General features: G+C 38.6%; 1 protein-coding gene across 1 annotated transcript in view; it reads right to left on the bottom strand.

Annotated features, from left to right (window-relative positions):
- LOC111693905 (POU domain, class 4, transcription factor 2-like) overlaps positions 1 to 15,348 on the bottom strand; it is a 28,637-nt gene extending 13,289 nt beyond the window's left edge. The window contains exon 1 of the mRNA XM_023460038.1: positions 14,741 to 15,348. Within this exon, the coding sequence (XP_023315806.1) occupies positions 14,741 to 15,036 (296 nt within the window). The 5' untranslated portion in view covers positions 15,037 to 15,348. The remainder of the gene's footprint in view (positions 1 to 14,740) is intronic.
- Between the last annotated feature and the right edge of the window lie 2,863 nt (positions 15,349 to 18,211).

The raw sequence follows: 18,211 nt of genomic DNA, 5'->3' as shown, positions 1-18,211 counted from the left end.
TAATTGTCCAAGACGTCGACGCTACGACGACGCGACTAGTCACTCTTAGGCGGCAATAAAGCTCAGCAATAAACTTCCTTGGCGCCCGCGGACATCTGGTGCGCTGCGGAACTGCGATTCGCGAGTAAAATACACCGTTGGCCGCTGCTGTTGCTGCGCTGCGACGCCTCGACCAGCCAACTGCCGGGTAGCCTTGCCGCGCGGGCACTCGGCCCAATTACTAGGGTATTAAATCAATGTAGCACGAGCGCGGGCAGCAATAAAGACCGAGCGAAACTCTTCGGCATATCTGCACGGACGAATACGGGCGTGCCACGCGTTCGGCTCATATTGCGTTTAGGCAAGACAATGCCTTGAAAAACCATATATGGGTTCGGTCAACGGGGCGCGATGTACGCAACATTCAATTGGAATCGCAGACGAATATTTGGAGCTCCCGACTTTGAGAACGTGAGCGTTTTTACCTGCATTAAAGTTAGTAACTAAATCGTTGAAAACAATTTCAGGATGAACGCCTTTATTATTGTTTTTCTTTGATTTTTGAATCGGTCGTGTCGTAGTAATCAAAAGAAGAAAAAGCATACTCGCTGAAAATGGATTTAACGATAAAACGACGCAAGAGTAAGCTACATGGAAGAGCAGGCTGCATGGGAAAAAATGAGGGATAGCACTGCGGCAAGCGACTCGCGCACGTTTGCGATTACGTGCTTTACAAGTACTCATAATACGTGGTGTACGCGCTTTGCATCACACATGGCGCTCTCGGGCGCGATCACGTATTTACTCGCGCGCGCGCACGGCAGTCGACGCAGCCTAGCACGGTGTAAAGTTCAACTTTGACTCGAACGCCGGCTGCGCCAAATGTCCGGGCTTCCCTATATATGCAGGCATCGACGCGCGCTTACGCCGCCGTAATATGTACTTTCACACACGCGACTTGGTGCGTGCGTGTGCGCGCTTCTCTTCTTCGTGTCCCCAGTTACGCCGAGCCACCCATTTTCGTCGCGTGGATGCGATTTGTGGAAAAAAACATGCGGTAAATCTCGACGGGCGGCGCATATGTAAACGCGATTGTTGTGTGTAGCTGTATGTATATTGTCTGGTAACAATTGCGGTTAACTGTTTTACACCCCCTACGCCGCAGTTTTAAGCTTTCCAATACCGATGCAGCGACCGCTGAGTGACAAATATAAAATACACCTGACGTCGCTTATTAAAATAGCTCTACGCCAGACAAGAAGTTCAATTCTTATACAATCCATGCTAATCATGCAAACTAATGAGTACTCTTCGAACTCATTGAGGGGTGCGTGGGAAAATATGCTGTTTCTGAACGCTACTACAGTTTGGTGCGTTATTCAGTACACAGAATGAATAAGAGACTGAAGACTCCAAGCTATCGTGAAGTTCGTAAATCTGCATGCGTAAAAAGCTACATCAGTTAATTTGCAGACAAACCTAAACGTTTTTCTCGCTGCACAGCTCGTAAAGCAGGACACCACCGCGCAATCGTTCGGCTGTCTCTGTATATAAATATACATGTGATGAAAGTATTATCGGCAAGACGGGAGGCAATTGACGTTTTTTTAACGTAGACGTGTTATATACTTACATGTAAAAATACAAGCGTATATATTAACGGCATTTCGACGGCGACGATCGGCGTCACGCTTGACTCCCCGAAATCCGACTGATTAATAGGTTCAATTTTATTACGTTCGTCGATTTGAGACTAACAAATGAAGATTAATCGTCGATACAGCTTCGGCAACAGAACGGAGAATAAGGAAAGAGAGACGGAGCGAAAGAAAACAAGAGAAAAAAGAGAAAGGGAGAAAACTATGTCGAATATTTTTCGAACGTCATGCGAATTTATTTTTGCATGTATCAAACATGGATTCATTTTTTATGTTGTTGTTACTATTCTCTGACTTCTTCCTTGCATCTGTCAACACAATTAATTCATTTAATTAGTACTTATTGCATGCCGGAGTAATCTTCACTCCAACAAGTATCTACTAATTAGTAATTTCATATGTTTTGAATTCTTAGTTTTCTGATTCAATTCATTATCTCTGTACAGTCGTATAAAATAAATTATAAGTAAGAAAATTTACGGCAAATCGTGAATTTAATCGTCTAAACTTAAGATTTGAAAAGTGTACGTTTATTGAAAACCCACGAGACTGTACTTGAAATGCTCGATACGGAATATAAACGGGCTTACGCGTAAGATACTTATTCACTGGGCGTAACGACGATTTAGCATCTAGTGATTTTTTTTTGCCCTCAACGATGAGCATTTTTCAACTGGAATTGAAATGCAAATAAACGTGTAAGAGCGTGAAATTTGTCTGTTACCTTGCGACAGAGGGGTTGCATGCTACCTTGCGGAAAAAGAAACTATTGACGGCAGAGCTTGGAAATATATAGTGCCATGTGACATTTCCACCGTGATGCAAATTTAGCGTTACGACAACGATTACTTTGTTAGAAAAGTTTTGTGCATTCACTATAACGTTTGCACGGACTAATAAACAAAATTTCCAAGTGGCAAGTATTATGAATTTTATTATTACATAATCGTAGTTAACTTAAATTTGTAACAATCATCACTCAGGCTTTTGCAGCTCAAGCCGTGAGTTGTATTTTTTCAATTCATAAGTAAGGGATTAACTTTATTTTTTATTATTAGATTGTTTGCGAAAAATTGATAACTAGTTATTAAGAATTTTACTTTGAACCATAGAATCGAAACTATTTTACGCATTGGAGAAATCGGTATTATTATCAACCCGACAACAATCAAGGCCCTGTGAGCGAAATCTTGAGAAAAAATTTGTCGAAGTGCGAGTCATGAACAGTGTGATGTAGCCAATAGGTGCTGCTGGTGGCAACGAAAAAAATCGCTTTGCGGTACAGAAGTTCGTCAGAAATACGTGCTGACAGCAACTTAAAGAGAAAAGTACAAGATACTTGTACGGAGTCACGCATATTGTCACAAATGGAATATAAATTTATATATAATATACCATACTACTTGCTGTATGTAAAAGAACTAAAGCCGAGCACTCGTGCAGGAGCTCGTATAGAAGTACAGTGCGTCCAAGTATGTGTCTGCGAGTTGTGAGTTGTTGTCCACAAATGGAAGTGGATTCGAAGAAAAGATATAGCTACTGACATACCGGGCGCTCCAATTATTAAATAAAAAGGGTGGCGGTGGCTGTTGCGGAGGCGAGACAGCAGATAAGGGAAAAAAGGTAAAACATGAGTCCTTGCTCGCTAAAGCATGATATGCGCGCTGCTGCTGCTGCTGCTGCTGCTGCCACTGCATTTGACCATCGGCGTACCGAAAAAATACATAGAAACAGAGTGGGAGGAAGAGAAGCAGATCCTTTGGCACGTTTTATTTTTATTTCTCGATTCTCTTTCTTTCTCTCTTCCCCTTTCTCGTACGGGTTTGCGAACTCGTTGATCTGCGATGACAGAATTTCTCTCCTATTCGTCGTGTATATTGCAGAGGTACAATTTTTCTAAAAATTTTCAATCTTCTTTTTCAGTTTCTATTTACTTTTTTTGCGTTTGTTTTAAAAAGTACTTTAATTTGACGCAATTAATTATTTTGTTTGTATGTTCAAACGGTACCTTAAACATTACATAAATACTCTCATTAGTGCTTTTTTTTTAATTTTTTTAATGATTTGAAATAATAAGGAGTACGAATTAATATTATTTGGAAGTCGGTACAAAAAAATTCGAATTGTACAGAAGGTATTCATCCGTAGATAAATAAAATATCGTAAAATTTGTTCCAGTGGTTTTGGTGGTTACCTGACTAGCCACAAAGCGTGAAGCTAAAACCAATTAAATATCCACGCGAGTACTTAGTGGTCGTATACGGATTGTCACTCAACTAGTATCGATAAACGAACATTTCCATAAGCTCTATAAATCATCTAATTTTCCATGGATGCAGAATTCAGGAAGAGTCGTTGCACGCACGCAGCTCGCAGTTACGTCGCGAATAAGGGAAGGTGTACGTTCAGGAAAGGCAGCTCTATGTAACAAGTGGTGTAATAAATCTGTAAAAGAGTGCCACCTCATTACTAAACATGTATCTTTAATTGAAATTCCGTGTTTTTTCACGCATATGCGGCTTGCAAAAAAATATCGATGCGTTTATAAGCGCTAGAACGGCTTCCAGATTTCCGCTTAAAATGTTCTCAACGCCTCCACAGATGATAAGGAGCTGCCGTCTGTGGCTGTATAAGCGGCGGCTTCGTTCAACACTCAATGAAGTGCTCCGCTGGCTCGCGCCCGACACTTTAGCGATAATACTCGGCTCTCTACCTGCAGGCGGTACTTACGGCTCATGCGATCGCCACCGCGCCAACGAGTCGTAGCGACGCGCTTTATCAAAAGACATCGACACCCGACCATTTATTTGTTACGATCTCACTGGCGTGACATTACCCGATCTCACTTTCTTTCCTCGACTTGTATACACGCGCTGGAGCGCCGCTCAAGCCCAATTGACGGTATATTTTCAAGTTCTACCAAAATACAATCTATAATTGAATTTTTTTTACATTTTTTATAATAAATTTCATTGTTAATAGTTAGATGAACCTTTAAAGACTCCGGTGTGGTATCGGGAATTAATGATAACATCTGCCCTGGTAGATATGCTCAATGTAATCTTTCGGTCTCAATCTAAATATTTTAAAATTGAAAAAAAATATTCAGAGTGTTTTAAATGTTCTTTAAATGACAATTTGATCGTTTCAAAAAATGTATACTAGTTTTCAACCACTTTAGCTACGACAATACTACTTTAAGCCTCCAATACTAGATGGTGAGTACTTTTATCTGAAAATCTGCAAGTGTCAAAGTGGAAATGTAATACAAAAAATGTAATACATGGAAGTCAAATCACTGTTTTAATCGAAACAATGAATACTATGATACTTAAACTTTACTTCTCTTAAAATTATGACGGTTCCAATTAGTAAAATACGATTTTAAGTACAAAAAATGGCGACTGGAAAACGAAAATGTGTAAGGAAATTTTTGGGATTTTTAACTCAAAAACGATAGATTCGAGGAAAAAATTTTACCGATGAATGAGTTCTTTGATAAATTCGAAAAGTTTATTAAATTTCGCGTAGAATATGCTTACTCGCAAGTTCTCCAGACCCCATTTTCAGCAAAAGTACAACGGTTCAAAAAAGTATCGAAAATGTGTCCGTCCCGTCAAGCACAAACGAGAGATTTTTCCGGGTCAATTAATGGCTTTACTCATGCAACATAATACTCTCTATGAAAGTAATAGACACGACTAAAAAGTGTTCGTGCAGGGTGCATTGCAATATGCTTGCCGAAAAAAGCAAGAAATATTAGATTAAATGGGCATCCTCCCCGAAGAGAAAGTTAAATATCATATAATATCTTATAATTAAAAACTGAAATATTAATTGAGTCGAAAAAAATGTACTTTATAAACATGCACCTATAAGATAAGATTATTGATCAAACTTTATTATTAAATCATTACTGAAAAACTTGAGAAAAAGCAAAAAAGAAGCAAAATTTCCAATAAGTAGAAAAAATTGCGAAATGTAAAAATAATAAGTTGTACATTTTAAATGTAAAGTGTGGCTTTGGAAGTTCCAAGACAAATTTGAATAGCATTTAATACCACTCAACCTTCTATGATGCATGCTGCGTTTAACTTTATCAAACAGTCTCAACTTACACTTAAAGGATCCTTACTGCTAAAACACTCCGAGTTATATTAAAGTGTTTCTTGACGTGTTACCTACTTTGCTATTATGTTTTTACTTAGATATTAAATTGAATTTTATTGACTATTTCACGGAAATGGTTCACGGAAAGAGCTGTATCTCAGTAAAAAAAAATGTTGGAATTTTTAAAACTTCTATGGAAAAGGAAAAAAAAATCCTTTCCAAAAATCGAATGGAATTATTTTGATTTTTAGTCCTCTTTGAGCCTTTAAGTTTTATACCCATAAAATAACATTTTTCTAATTCATGGGAAAATCTTGACTAGTGCGTACGTACAAATATTGGCTCGATTTGGCGGCAGTTGAGAACAAGCAAGGCACTTCGTTAACATCAATCAGCTTGTCATCGCGATGTGCATGTACACGTAAATGTATATCCCCAAGCACTGTTTACATAGCATTAGAAAGTTTGGCTAATTTTCTCGCTGATTAGCTTATTTCAGTTTTGTCAAGAAATTTTCCAAACGTAGTTCTTTATTTGCAATAATGACAAATGTGCAAAAAGTTCAAGTAGTTAAATTAAAATTTTTGACTAGTACCAATATTGCGAGTCGAAAAAATTTTAATAAATTCAATAAAATTAGGAAAGGCTCAGTTTTAATTATAAACATTTGATAGTACGCCCAAGACCGTGATAAGTAAGCTTATATGTCAATGCAGAATTAGCCACCCAGAAATCCTGTCAGATTATTAAAATTGCGCTCCAGGCAAAAGGAAAAGGAGCTTTAGGGTTGTCAAGATGTCATCTGCTACCACGTTGTTTTTGAGAAAGCTCCGCGAGACCTAGTTAGCTATTATACGATATCGATCGGATCGAATAATGAACGTGGCAGATTTCGAAACTTATATATTATGTAGCTCAGCTGCAAACATAAATACAGGAGAGCACACGCGATGCTATCCCCCGTTGACGAAGTATAATATACATTTGTGGATTATAAGCTTATGCATTGCGGAGAAAAACCACTCTCAGAGCTCAGTATATTTTTCTTTGATATCCCGGTTGATGCTGATGCTGCGCCTCCGCTACTGCCAGCAACAGCCCGCGCGTCTTTTTCTCTGCTCGCGATTTGAATAAAAATATTCCGCGAGTTTTGCGGCTTGCGGGTCGGGCGTTTGTGCGAGTGCGCCAAGCCAAAGACTGCCTCGCACATCGGGAGGCTCATTAAATATGTATAGCTGGTATTCGCTTGCTCTTGAGAGAGTTCCGCTCACACTCGGCTGCTGCACAAGCTTTTTTAGCGCGCCTCGCTCGCGCGACACCCTTCTTCTCTCCCGCTCTTTCCTCGTCTTCTTCTCGCTTGCTTCACCACCGGCGCGAGGTAGCATCTGATAATGGTGAGACATCCAGCGTGATTAGATGAAACATGTGCTCGATATCGCGCGGGGGTTCCCCACTCTGCGTCGGCCGTCATTCCTTCCTTCGCTTATGCATGCGCGTATTATACGTTCTACGTGGCTCCTACTCCCTTGGCTACTTACATACCATACACAGCGACGTTTTACTTTATGACACACGCGGTTTCGCCAGATTATCGCACTTTTATAAATCGACGTCGTTCGATCAACATTTTCCTCGCTTTTTCCCTGACAAATTTGTCAGGGCACTTTCATAGTCATCGATCTGTCTTTGTTCGTTTATACGTAGCGTTCGATTTACATGATTTAGCTTGTTACGTACGCCAATGTTTTGACTCCTTGATTTTTTTGTAGACAAATATTGCAGAGCCATAAGCTATAAATACAGTGTCATAATCCATGAACTTGTATCAGATTATCGAACACAGAACACGATGTTCAATCCGGCTTCGGACACGCTCGAATGAGTATTTTTATCAAGATTAATCGCTTTTGTAAATTAAACGATCCCTAGTTACAGGAGCTTTTAAATTCAGAGAGATGGTGTCAAAAGCAATTGGCCGTAATTGTCGAGATAAAGTCGATAGTCGCCTTTAAGTGATCTTTTCGCGGTATTAAACGCGATTCTTTAATAAGACGAGAGGTCCTGGCAGAGTAAAGCCAACCCAAGGCTCCACAGCTTGCGCAGCAACGAAACAAATGTTTCAAAAGTTATCACCTCTGAAAACACGAGAGCGCATATAGAACTTGGTGAAAAGCAGGCCAACTAAAGTACACTTGCACGCAGCTGGCGCAACGACGCACGAGACGAAGAAGAGAAAAAGACTCTACCCTCGCGCGTTTAAAAAATGTAAATTCTTTAATGTAGTATATAGTAGGCATATAGCGAATCGGCCAGCGCAAAAGCATAGCTACTGTTGTGGGGCTGTGCATAATTTGCTTTCCCTACTGACGACTGTACACAGCTAGCCTATTACCTGAGACTATTATCCAATATACAAAAAATCAAATAAAGTATGCTAAGCTATGCTTTCAGAGCAAAGACTCCGAGACAGTGCAGACAGTACACCAAGTGCGGACTTTATGGCGCGTAAGGGGATGCCGAGTCACTCGGCGCTGGGGTAAGACATTTTTTCAAGACCCCTTCATTCACGCCCTTTTTTCGCCCGCGCTGCATACGCACAGCAGATCCGAATACACGACGACACCACTACTGCCAGTACTTACATTGGACTTGGGTATTAGCTCTCGATGTCCATATATAGCGGGCGCGTACAGCACCGAGGCTGGCGCAAGTCTTCTCATTAACTTTGCAAGATACTCGTGAGCCGTGAACGCAGTAGCGGAGGCGCGACCGAAACGCTGTTTCGTTGGAATGGCCCTTTTTTTATCCGAGACCTTTCTCCTCGAGCCAACCTCGAGATGCTTTTTTCATTCGGGGCTATTAGCTCGAACGAGGTGTCGATTTGTCACGCTCAGTTTTCAGCGCGCGTGTATACGTATATTTTCTTCACTTGCAGCCCACGCCTTACGTAAATTTTTGTTATGAAACTCCTGGAATTATTCGATCATTACTGAGTGTATGTAAAACAGCTTGTACTACATTGCACGACCCAACTACCTACCTACTCAATGGGCCTTTGAGAAAGTTTACTTAATTTTTTTATTATCTACCATTCTTTATAATTTTTAACTAAAAACGGCTTGGAAAATCACACTTTTGTAACGCGGATTATCTTTCATCAACAGATAAAAACATGAATCGTTTGAATTACTATATTTGATTAGCAAGTGCGCAACTCGTGTCAGTGAAATGACTCAAGCTTTATGTGTTATGAAAAGAGTGGCCATTATTTTCAATGAACATGCAAATATTCTCAACGATTTTCATCTTGAATTCATTGAAAAAATAGATTACAGATTGAAAATTCAAAAATTTCTTTTTACTTTTTTAGCATAAAATAGTTTTTACAGATATGTGTGGACGAAAAAAGCAGAATGGAAAAACTAATATGAAATTGTTCAATAATGATTAATATTCTTCATAATTCATGTATTTGATACATTAATTTATTCATTTTCAGGTGGACAGAGAAATTGTATCCTGAAAAAATACCGTACGTAATTATTTTATCTAATTTGTAATAGATTTTTTCGATTGTACTTAAATTAGTATTTCAATTAATGATAACGCAGCATTCAGGTAACCTTTGATTATCATAAAATTTATTTGGTCGGTTGATTTTTCACCGATGAAAAATTTATCCGTGCTATTCACGCGTAAATGATCACGATCTCGGCCACCCAGCTCATAGCGCCTCAGTATTTATGACTCTAAATATGAGGTATCGATCGTAGTGCAATCGGTAATCGCCATTAGTTTGCAGGATCAATCCCGCACGATGATCGAGCTCTCGCACGCATTCACGCGCGGGTGGATGTATTATGGTCCAGCAGCAGCTTCAGCTCCAGCACCAGTACAAAAGTTCAGGACCTCCCAGATCGAGGATATATTTTCTTGCCTTTTAAACGTCAATTACACGGGGGCTTTTGCACTATTATTCCGAAGTGAAGCAGCTAGATTATCGCGGCCGCAACAACCACCACCACCGTGGATAATAAATTACCGATCTCTGCATTACGATACCTTGATGTTCTATTATTTTTCGCACTCGAACGCCGCCGGGATACGATGCAATTTGATTTGCCGCCTCGCATATTCTCATCCGCAGGAAAAATTTTAACTTGATAGATATTGGTCAAGTTCTTCGATGCTCAAGAGTTTGACTTTTTTGTTCGTAGTACTTGACTCATTTACGATTCGTAGCTTGTGCTACGTGAGTGGTTGAAAAAATTAAAGTAAAAACTTTTTCTTTATTTTCAATTGCTTGTTCGGCATCGATCATGAAATTTTATAAATAAATTTATTAAAATGCATCTGTCTAGATAAATGACGCAGTTTTCTTGTAATCGTATTATAGACACGTTTTTCACACAATTATTTATTTTTAATATTAAAAAATATTAAGATTAGTATTGCTAAGATCGATCTTTTCCTGATTTCTTACAAAACGATTACTGCAATTTTAAGAGATATGTGTAAGACAAGCTTGGACTGATGCAATCTTTTTGTATGCTAAACATTATTCTACCCTACAAAATTTTTTCAAATCTATGAAAGTTAAAACATAAATCACTTCGACGAAGTAACGAATATGTAATACAAATACATATTTCCATTGAGAAAAAACTCAGCGCTAACAAGCCCACCAAAGGTTCATCGCAAGAAGCCAACATTAAGCATCGAAGCAGACGAATGGAATGCCTGAGAGATCAGTGGAAGACTTACGACGCTGCTACAAAATCGTATCGTTTGAGAATACTTGTACAGAAATCGGTGGCAAGCAAACTTTGGCAAGTAGCGATAGAAAAAAAAGCGGCGAATGACTTAAAGGCGAACATGAACGATCCGCGGTGTGACGAGGAAAAACAGCGCATTGGCATCAAGGCGTTCATCAAAGCCGTGCGTGCGCGCGCGGTGATTTTTCGGTGCGTGTGCTTGTATTCGTGTCCCAGCTAAAAGAAACGATGATTTACGGAACGTTTAACAGCTTCAAAATTTCTCCGCTATAATATACTTTATACGTAATTTGCGCGCGACTCCGCGCGCACCCCACGCTTACCTGCTGCAGCCTGTCTGTGACGCGTAAATGTGCGGCACGCAATTTTTCGCGAAGCTTCGTGCTCGCCAAGATTGCTCTCCTTGCTTTTTTGTACTTTTTGGCACGTGCGGGCATGAATTTCGGCTCGAACGGACCGCCCGTTTTTCCTCGCAATCTTTCTGTCTTCGTTGCGAAAAAAGGTTGAAAGTGCCAACTTGTTCTTGCAACTCAACAAGCATAGGCGTAAATTTTTTTTAGTATGGATCGAAGAGCTGAACGTGTTACAATATGTAAAAGTTGTTGTGTAAAACTATTTCCCTTTAACCAATCACAGAACTTGCAACGAGTGTAATAAAAATATAAAAATTGTATTTTGATGCAGCTTATAAACGGATCGAAACTCGTGCCCAATCAAGTACTTACACAGATAGCGAAGATTAAAATAATTTTACGAAAATTTAATCGATGCAATTTATTTAATAATAATGTAGTCCCAATGTAGCTGATTTCGTTTTGCTGGTACTTGCGTTATTACCATAAACATTAGAGCCTAATAAAGCCGAAACACAACGTTGATCGGGCAGGCGCGTAGAACTAACAACTAAGCAAGGCCCTTTATATAGGCCAAGCATCGTCTGAGTGTGTGCGTATGTATTGAGCGCGAGGTATAGTGATGGTAAAGATGCAGCGGCAGCAGCAGCAGCATCAGAATCAGCATCAGCAGAAAAGAAACAAAAAGAAGACGAGATGAAATGAGCGGTGAGGATCGAGAAGCGTATATACAGAGGAGGGACCCGCGGGCGAGTCTGTATAATGCGAGCGCCAGACTTTCGGCAGGCTATAATCAATTCTGATTGTAGCTGGACCTATATGTATACATGCACGCGGAGTTCGCGCTTATTTCATACATATCTTTCGCCGTGCATACACACATGTGTGCAAGCCAAATCACGGATGTAAAAAGTCTATCGACGCTGCTGTTTCGCACACACCACGGCTGAGGAAGTCGCACGGAAGAGTAGAAGGAACGGCGACCAACGGAGAGGAAGAAGATATGAGCTAAGATCTGTGCTTGTGGTTGAATTTAACGTGGGGTACGTCTAATATCGCTGCCACCAATACTACCGCTGCTGCGATCACTTGTATTTCTTTTTCTGCGAGGGAGAATGATCGAATGGTAATTATCCGGTCCATATTCCCTTCTCGTTCTCCTTCCTACATGATGGTCCTTGTTATAGGGCACCAGTGCATAAGGGCTAATCATAAAAAGGATTATGGCTTTTTCGTATACGTATCTAAATATTGTGCGACCGCGTACAAAACCTGATACGTTAAAGAATTCGCTTGCCCTCAATGTTCTCACATTCTCTTTTTAATTAACGTGTTCGTAAATTCATTCCTATGTGAACTATTGAACTTTTGAGTTTTGGACTGGAGTTTACGATTGATGAAACATTATAACTACTTTTTATAATTATTTATTTGAATTCTATAATAAATGACATGAAGTGAACAATGAAATACTTAGAACAATTTTTAATCAAATTTTTTTTTAAAATTCATTTCTGATAAATTGATCATAATAATAATTAGGAGTAATATTCTTATTGGATCCATTTCTTAATTGTATAATATGAACATTAAAATTAGGGTTTTCAAATTACAAGCATGATGCAGTCGAACTCGGTATATCCTCCTTTTATTCGCTCTTTGGATCTCCATAAATTCAGTGAGACGAAAAAAATCGAATAAAGTTTAGCTGTGGAGTAGCCCTACGGCCATTGACTTGCCTCTTAGTGTCCATATTATACGCGCGGGGTCAGAGAAACAATGAAGAGTTTAATGTTCAAGTAGCCAATTATGCAATCTACATGATATTTTGATGCTACTGTCAACGAAATGCTTTTGCACCTTGATGTTTTATTAAATTTCTTGCAGATTTTATTCATTTATAATTATCAATTGACGTCTCTTATGAATTATGTATAAACTAGAAATGCTATCTTTCCAAATGAAAGATTGTTTTTAGTGCATATTGGGAATGAAGTAACTAAAAAATTTATAACAATAATACAGTCTTACAGATTGGATATATTAATTTGGATATATCGGCAGTTGTCCATGTACTAACACTAATTGGATCCGACACGGTATATGATTGCATCAACATCAATCTTTTATTTTAATTATTGTAAGTTTTGATTATAGTGGTGTTGTTTATGATCTTTTTAATGGTAAATATTAAGAACATTTCTGTATTATTTTCAATTTCCATACGTATCTATGAGTTATTTATATAATTAAATTATAAAATATTTGATTCCTACATTACATGCTTCATTAAATTCATTCATCTTTTTCTTTTTCGCGTTGGATTATCCGACGGATAATTCGCGGTACATATGAGCAGAGAGCGCGCGAGAAAGAAAGATACCAACTCAAGATAGCCGCGTGGAAGAAGAGCTCGCGATGCAGCGGCTCGAGTACATAAAGGACAGATGCCGCCGCCGAAAGAGAATACAGAAAATAATCACTTGAGTCTCGCTCGCAACATAATTGATAGTGTAATGCTAATAATCTGCAATGAACTAGAAATCGTAATTCTTTTCACGCTCTCCTCCGTGTGAGTTTACTAGTGTGTATTTTATGTATATATGTATGGGCTTCCGAGCACAATTTATACGATACACCTCAGCTGATCGATCGAAGCCTGTGAGTGCGAGACCAAGTCGCTCGTGGCGATCCTCGTTATCTCGCCTCATGCAGCGTTTCAATGCAATTGCCACCGAGGTATATTTTTACTTTTTCTCTGCTGCCCACCTCTTTCGTATGTTTATATGTATGATATGAGCTTGAAACATGTGTCGAGAAAGATGTGATAGATTGTGACGCGATAGAAATTGCTCACGGAAGTCATGTATCTGCTTTCGTGCAAAGTCATTATTTTAATTGTAATTTTTTATATATTAGTTGATCGACGCCATTACCAGTTTAAAAATGAAATTGTTAAAAAAATTCTCCTACCAAGTGCTCTATTTCATTTAGAAATAATAAAGTATTAATAATGTTGAAGATATTGTATGCACGAGTAGTGAAAAGAAAGCATGCATACAGGAAGCACCCAGAAGAGGTAATCGCAAAATAACCGGACGAGTCGAAGAAGCGTGTGCGGCTAACATCTAAAAATAGAGCGTCAATTACGATTTATTCAATAAACTCTCATACTAATGTTTGAGACGTCTTGTATATTCTTCGTGATAAGATGAAGTAATAGAAGGTTTGATACATTTTTGATTTTCCAATTAATGCTCTTTGCTTGATTAGATTCATTCATCCTACTCTAATTTTTTTAATTTTTTTTCAATTTGATTTAAATGGCTGCAAAGGTGCAAAAAATTGAATCATATCAAAATGCACAAAAATTTTATAACTACACTCAATCGAATTTGATCTTCTGATTGTGGCAGTACCTCTATAGTTTGTACTAGTATTAGATCTTGATTATGTTCACTTATGCACAGAAATTTGAGAACAAGTGAAATATTAGATCTATCAAAAGTACTTACAAATTTAGTAATGAACAAATTATTCAATGGTATTCGCTTCGTGATAATGCTCAACTCAGCAATCATAAAAGTCTCGAGTAATTGATAGGTTTTTTATTGAATAAGATTGACTTAACTGTTGTTTGTCAGAGAGTGGCAGATTATGCAGTGTAAGCAACGTATATTGAGCAAATTGAAAAATTGAGAGCTCAGATTGCAGGTGCATTCGTTTATTTAAGTTATTGTCTTTCCTACGTATTAAAAATGTTTCGAAGGGCTTGAAATGAAATTAGCAAATTCTTCTATGAAAATAGTAGTAGTAACATATTACTAGTAAAGTTGAAATGGTCGTAAAAAATAAATAATTATACCTGTAATAAGGAAATGCTTGAGAGACGTGCAGATCTATGGGCATAGAGGTATGACCTGCGCCGGAGGCCGGGTGATGAGCTGGCGCTGGTGCATATTCAGCACCCGATGGTGGCTGCATCATACCCCCGGCCAGAACTGCCCCCCAGTGAAAAGCCGCCGAATTCGTCATAGCTGTCGCGACGTGATGATGATGATGATGGTGATGACGGTGATGTTCGAAGTCATTCACCGAGCCACCAATGTTGGTGTTGCTGCTGCCAGAGCCGCCGGGCCCGGCGCAGCTGCTCCGGTGCATTAGCCAGCCCTCCACTTCGAAACGTTACTTCTGGTACTAGGGTCTGTTTACTATTGGCAAAGTCGCAGTTCAAATTTTCGAAAAAGTGCAGATGTATACATTTACATTGGTAGGAGTTGTTTGCACTATGTTCGTAACTGCATCGTTAATTTACACGTATGTATCCAGGTTATTGTATACTTAACGCGCACTTTTATCAAAACACTGTTGGAATAACAAAGGTGAACTACATGCAACACACCGCACCTACAAACCTAAGGCTGTTGGGATTTTTAAAATATCAACTAATTTGAGATGTTATATTATTTTATCACGTCACTCACGATTAGCCAGGTAAGGTTTTATTGACTTACGATACTACTTTTCACAAGTTCACGCGCTGTAAAATTCACTCTTTCCCCCACAAGTTACGTTTGAATATGAATATTTTCTGGTAAAATTTTTCATCGTCAAAATTAAACCATTATCGCACTATTTGGCAATGATGCCTCACCACAAACGTTTCACTGAATTATTAACACGAATGATCGAGTTGCTGCATAGCAATAACGAAATACTCTCACATGTGATCAGATAGAGCAGACAGAACGACTACGCGACGAAAGGAGAGCAACTCTTTGCAGACTTACGCACTAACCCACACTTAGGGAATACACAGACGGATCGCACGTAGGGAGGAAAGAAGAAGAAAGAGAGACAACGTCGACTTGAGCGGCGACGGAGATAGAGGAGAACACGCTCCGTGGCACGCTGCTGCAAGCGCGAGGCGGTATGCGTGTGAGTGTGTATGTACGCGCGCGCGCGAGGCCTTTGGCTCGGCCATGAATGACGCGAACTGTCGAGCACAGCCGCGAATATCGCGGAGGCGGGGCCTGCCGCGTTTCTGCACTCCGCCGATGCACACACGCACTCGGGCTCTCGGAACGGCAGCGAGCGCTGCCCACGTGACTGCTGCACCACCCACCACTACACTCGCGATCCTCTTACGAGCCCTCGGCCGAGCAGCTCTAGCAACGTATGCAGTTGCGCGAAGCCACTCGCAAGCATCGTTTCGAGCTCTAACGTTTGACTTTGCTCGAATGTCGCAATTTCCGATGGCTATGGTTTTTTAATTTAGGTTTCCATTTTTTATATCACAAATGTATGTCTTATATTGATGAAAATTTAGAATAATACTTGCTGGAATTATGTCAATTGAGAGGTTTCAACGGAGCTAAATTTCATTACATGTATAAATCATTCATGTTCTAAAAAATGTTTTTTCATCATTTTTACATTAAAACTTCGAATTAATAGGGAGGGAGTATCAAGTAGGTGAGGAGGCGGAGACGACACCTTTGCTCTATTGGCGACGCGACGGCGCACAAGCTCCCTTAGCATGCACAGAGGGAATGACGGAAGGGAAAATACATACAACGATAGCCCCCTCACGACACCCCCACATTGTAGGACTGTATTCGCTAGTTTAGAATTTCCCGCCAAAACACTTGTTGAGCTCGTTCTACTTGCAGGTGTGGTAAAGTTTGATAACGTTTTTGGCATGACTAATTGTTTATACAAAATTTTTGAAGCAATCGACATTACATGAAATATTATTATTACTTTTTTTAATATCGACGATAACAATTTAAATAAATTATGAATAATAATTGAAAATAGATGAATTGAAATTAGATTTTGTGACCTAAAAAAGTAATTTAGAGGCCATATCGACTAGGGTGTTTGTAATTAACGTAGTTTATATTTTGTAAACTAAAATGTTCAAATGTATTACAATTAATTTTTGATTCGATTGTTAAATTAGTGTTCATTCATGTTGAATATAAACGTCTTAAGCACTAGACTAAGTTGTATGGTTATAATTTCCATTTTAGCACTTACGTAAATAAAAACGAAATTTAACTTGTTCTCGGCTGGTCATTAAATCACTCAAGAGGTTCTCTAGCTCCTTACTTTTTCTCGCTGCTCTTTACGTACGGACATTCGGTACGACGAAGCTGCAATAAAAAATTTAATCAAAATACCCTCTTGGTAATTTACAGCTCGCCATCTAAACCCTTTCCTCTAGAAAGAAGGAAACACATTTGTATAGCTGCGTCTTTACTTGAACCCTTTTTTATTTAATCGAGGGTTACTCTGGTACCTTTTATTTTCTAGCTTTTGCAAATGTTATCATTTTGGTTTGATTTAGTACCTTCTTTAATGAATAAAATTTTAAAAGTGTATGTATCAAAACATGGTGAAAATTCCTGGTATTCGTATTAATATCATTTAAAATTGTGCATTAGCATTTTTGTATGTACAAATCATAAACAAATATCATTGTTACTTATTGACTTATGCAGCTGCTTATGAAAACTTTTGAAGTATACTTTGCGTGACAAATTTTTTTCAAATTTTTCATAACTTTGCGTTCTCACTCAATTTAGTTAAATTACAATAACCGTGAAGTAACATTTGAAAAAAAATTCAATTCTGATAATAATTTAAAATATCTAAAAAAACATATATCAATAAAATAATATAAATTAAATCGTTACAAGAATCACATGAAATTACATCATGACGCGGATCGTTAACCTCTCGACTGTAAACTGAACCTCCGCTGGGAGTCGTCATAAAAAAACACCCCTGTCTACACTCATTTGTCGTAATAATAGCCATTCTTATCAGTTCTACAATAATGCAGTAAGCAGATTATAATAAATATTTGTTGTCTATTTCCATTCCACTTTGAATTTTTTGATCGAAACTCTAAATTTGTGCAATATACAAAAATTATGAGCTGATAGACCTCTCGAATTGTAAGAGCTATTTATTTGAAAAATACATATGAAACAGTAAAATCAATCATTTTTGCGAGTAAATCAATTTTTTTCTCTTATTTAAAAGTTTGATAAAATATAAATAATATATTAATATTGATATCGGATAAAAAAGTCACAGCAATATAAGACTGAATATTACCGTAGCAATGCGCAGGTGCAATCATGCTTACTAACCTTTCCTTTCTCATCCCAGCCGACACCGCAGTTATATGTATAAAACATATATCGGCATGTATACAGCATGCATTTATGGCAATTGTAGAAAGCAATAGCAAATCGTAATCGACGAAAAAACGACCACTCGTAATGGAACTGTATAGAGATACTCGCGCAATGGCCATTCCATG

The sequence above is a fragment of the Trichogramma pretiosum genome, unplaced genomic scaffold (genome assembly GCF_000599845.2).
Source record: "Trichogramma pretiosum strain Unisexual culture from Peru unplaced genomic scaffold, Tpre_2.0 scaffold60, whole genome shotgun sequence".
Lineage (NCBI taxonomy): Eukaryota > Metazoa > Arthropoda > Insecta > Hymenoptera > Trichogrammatidae > Trichogramma > Trichogramma pretiosum.
This window is presented reverse-complemented; position numbering and strand designations above follow the sequence as displayed.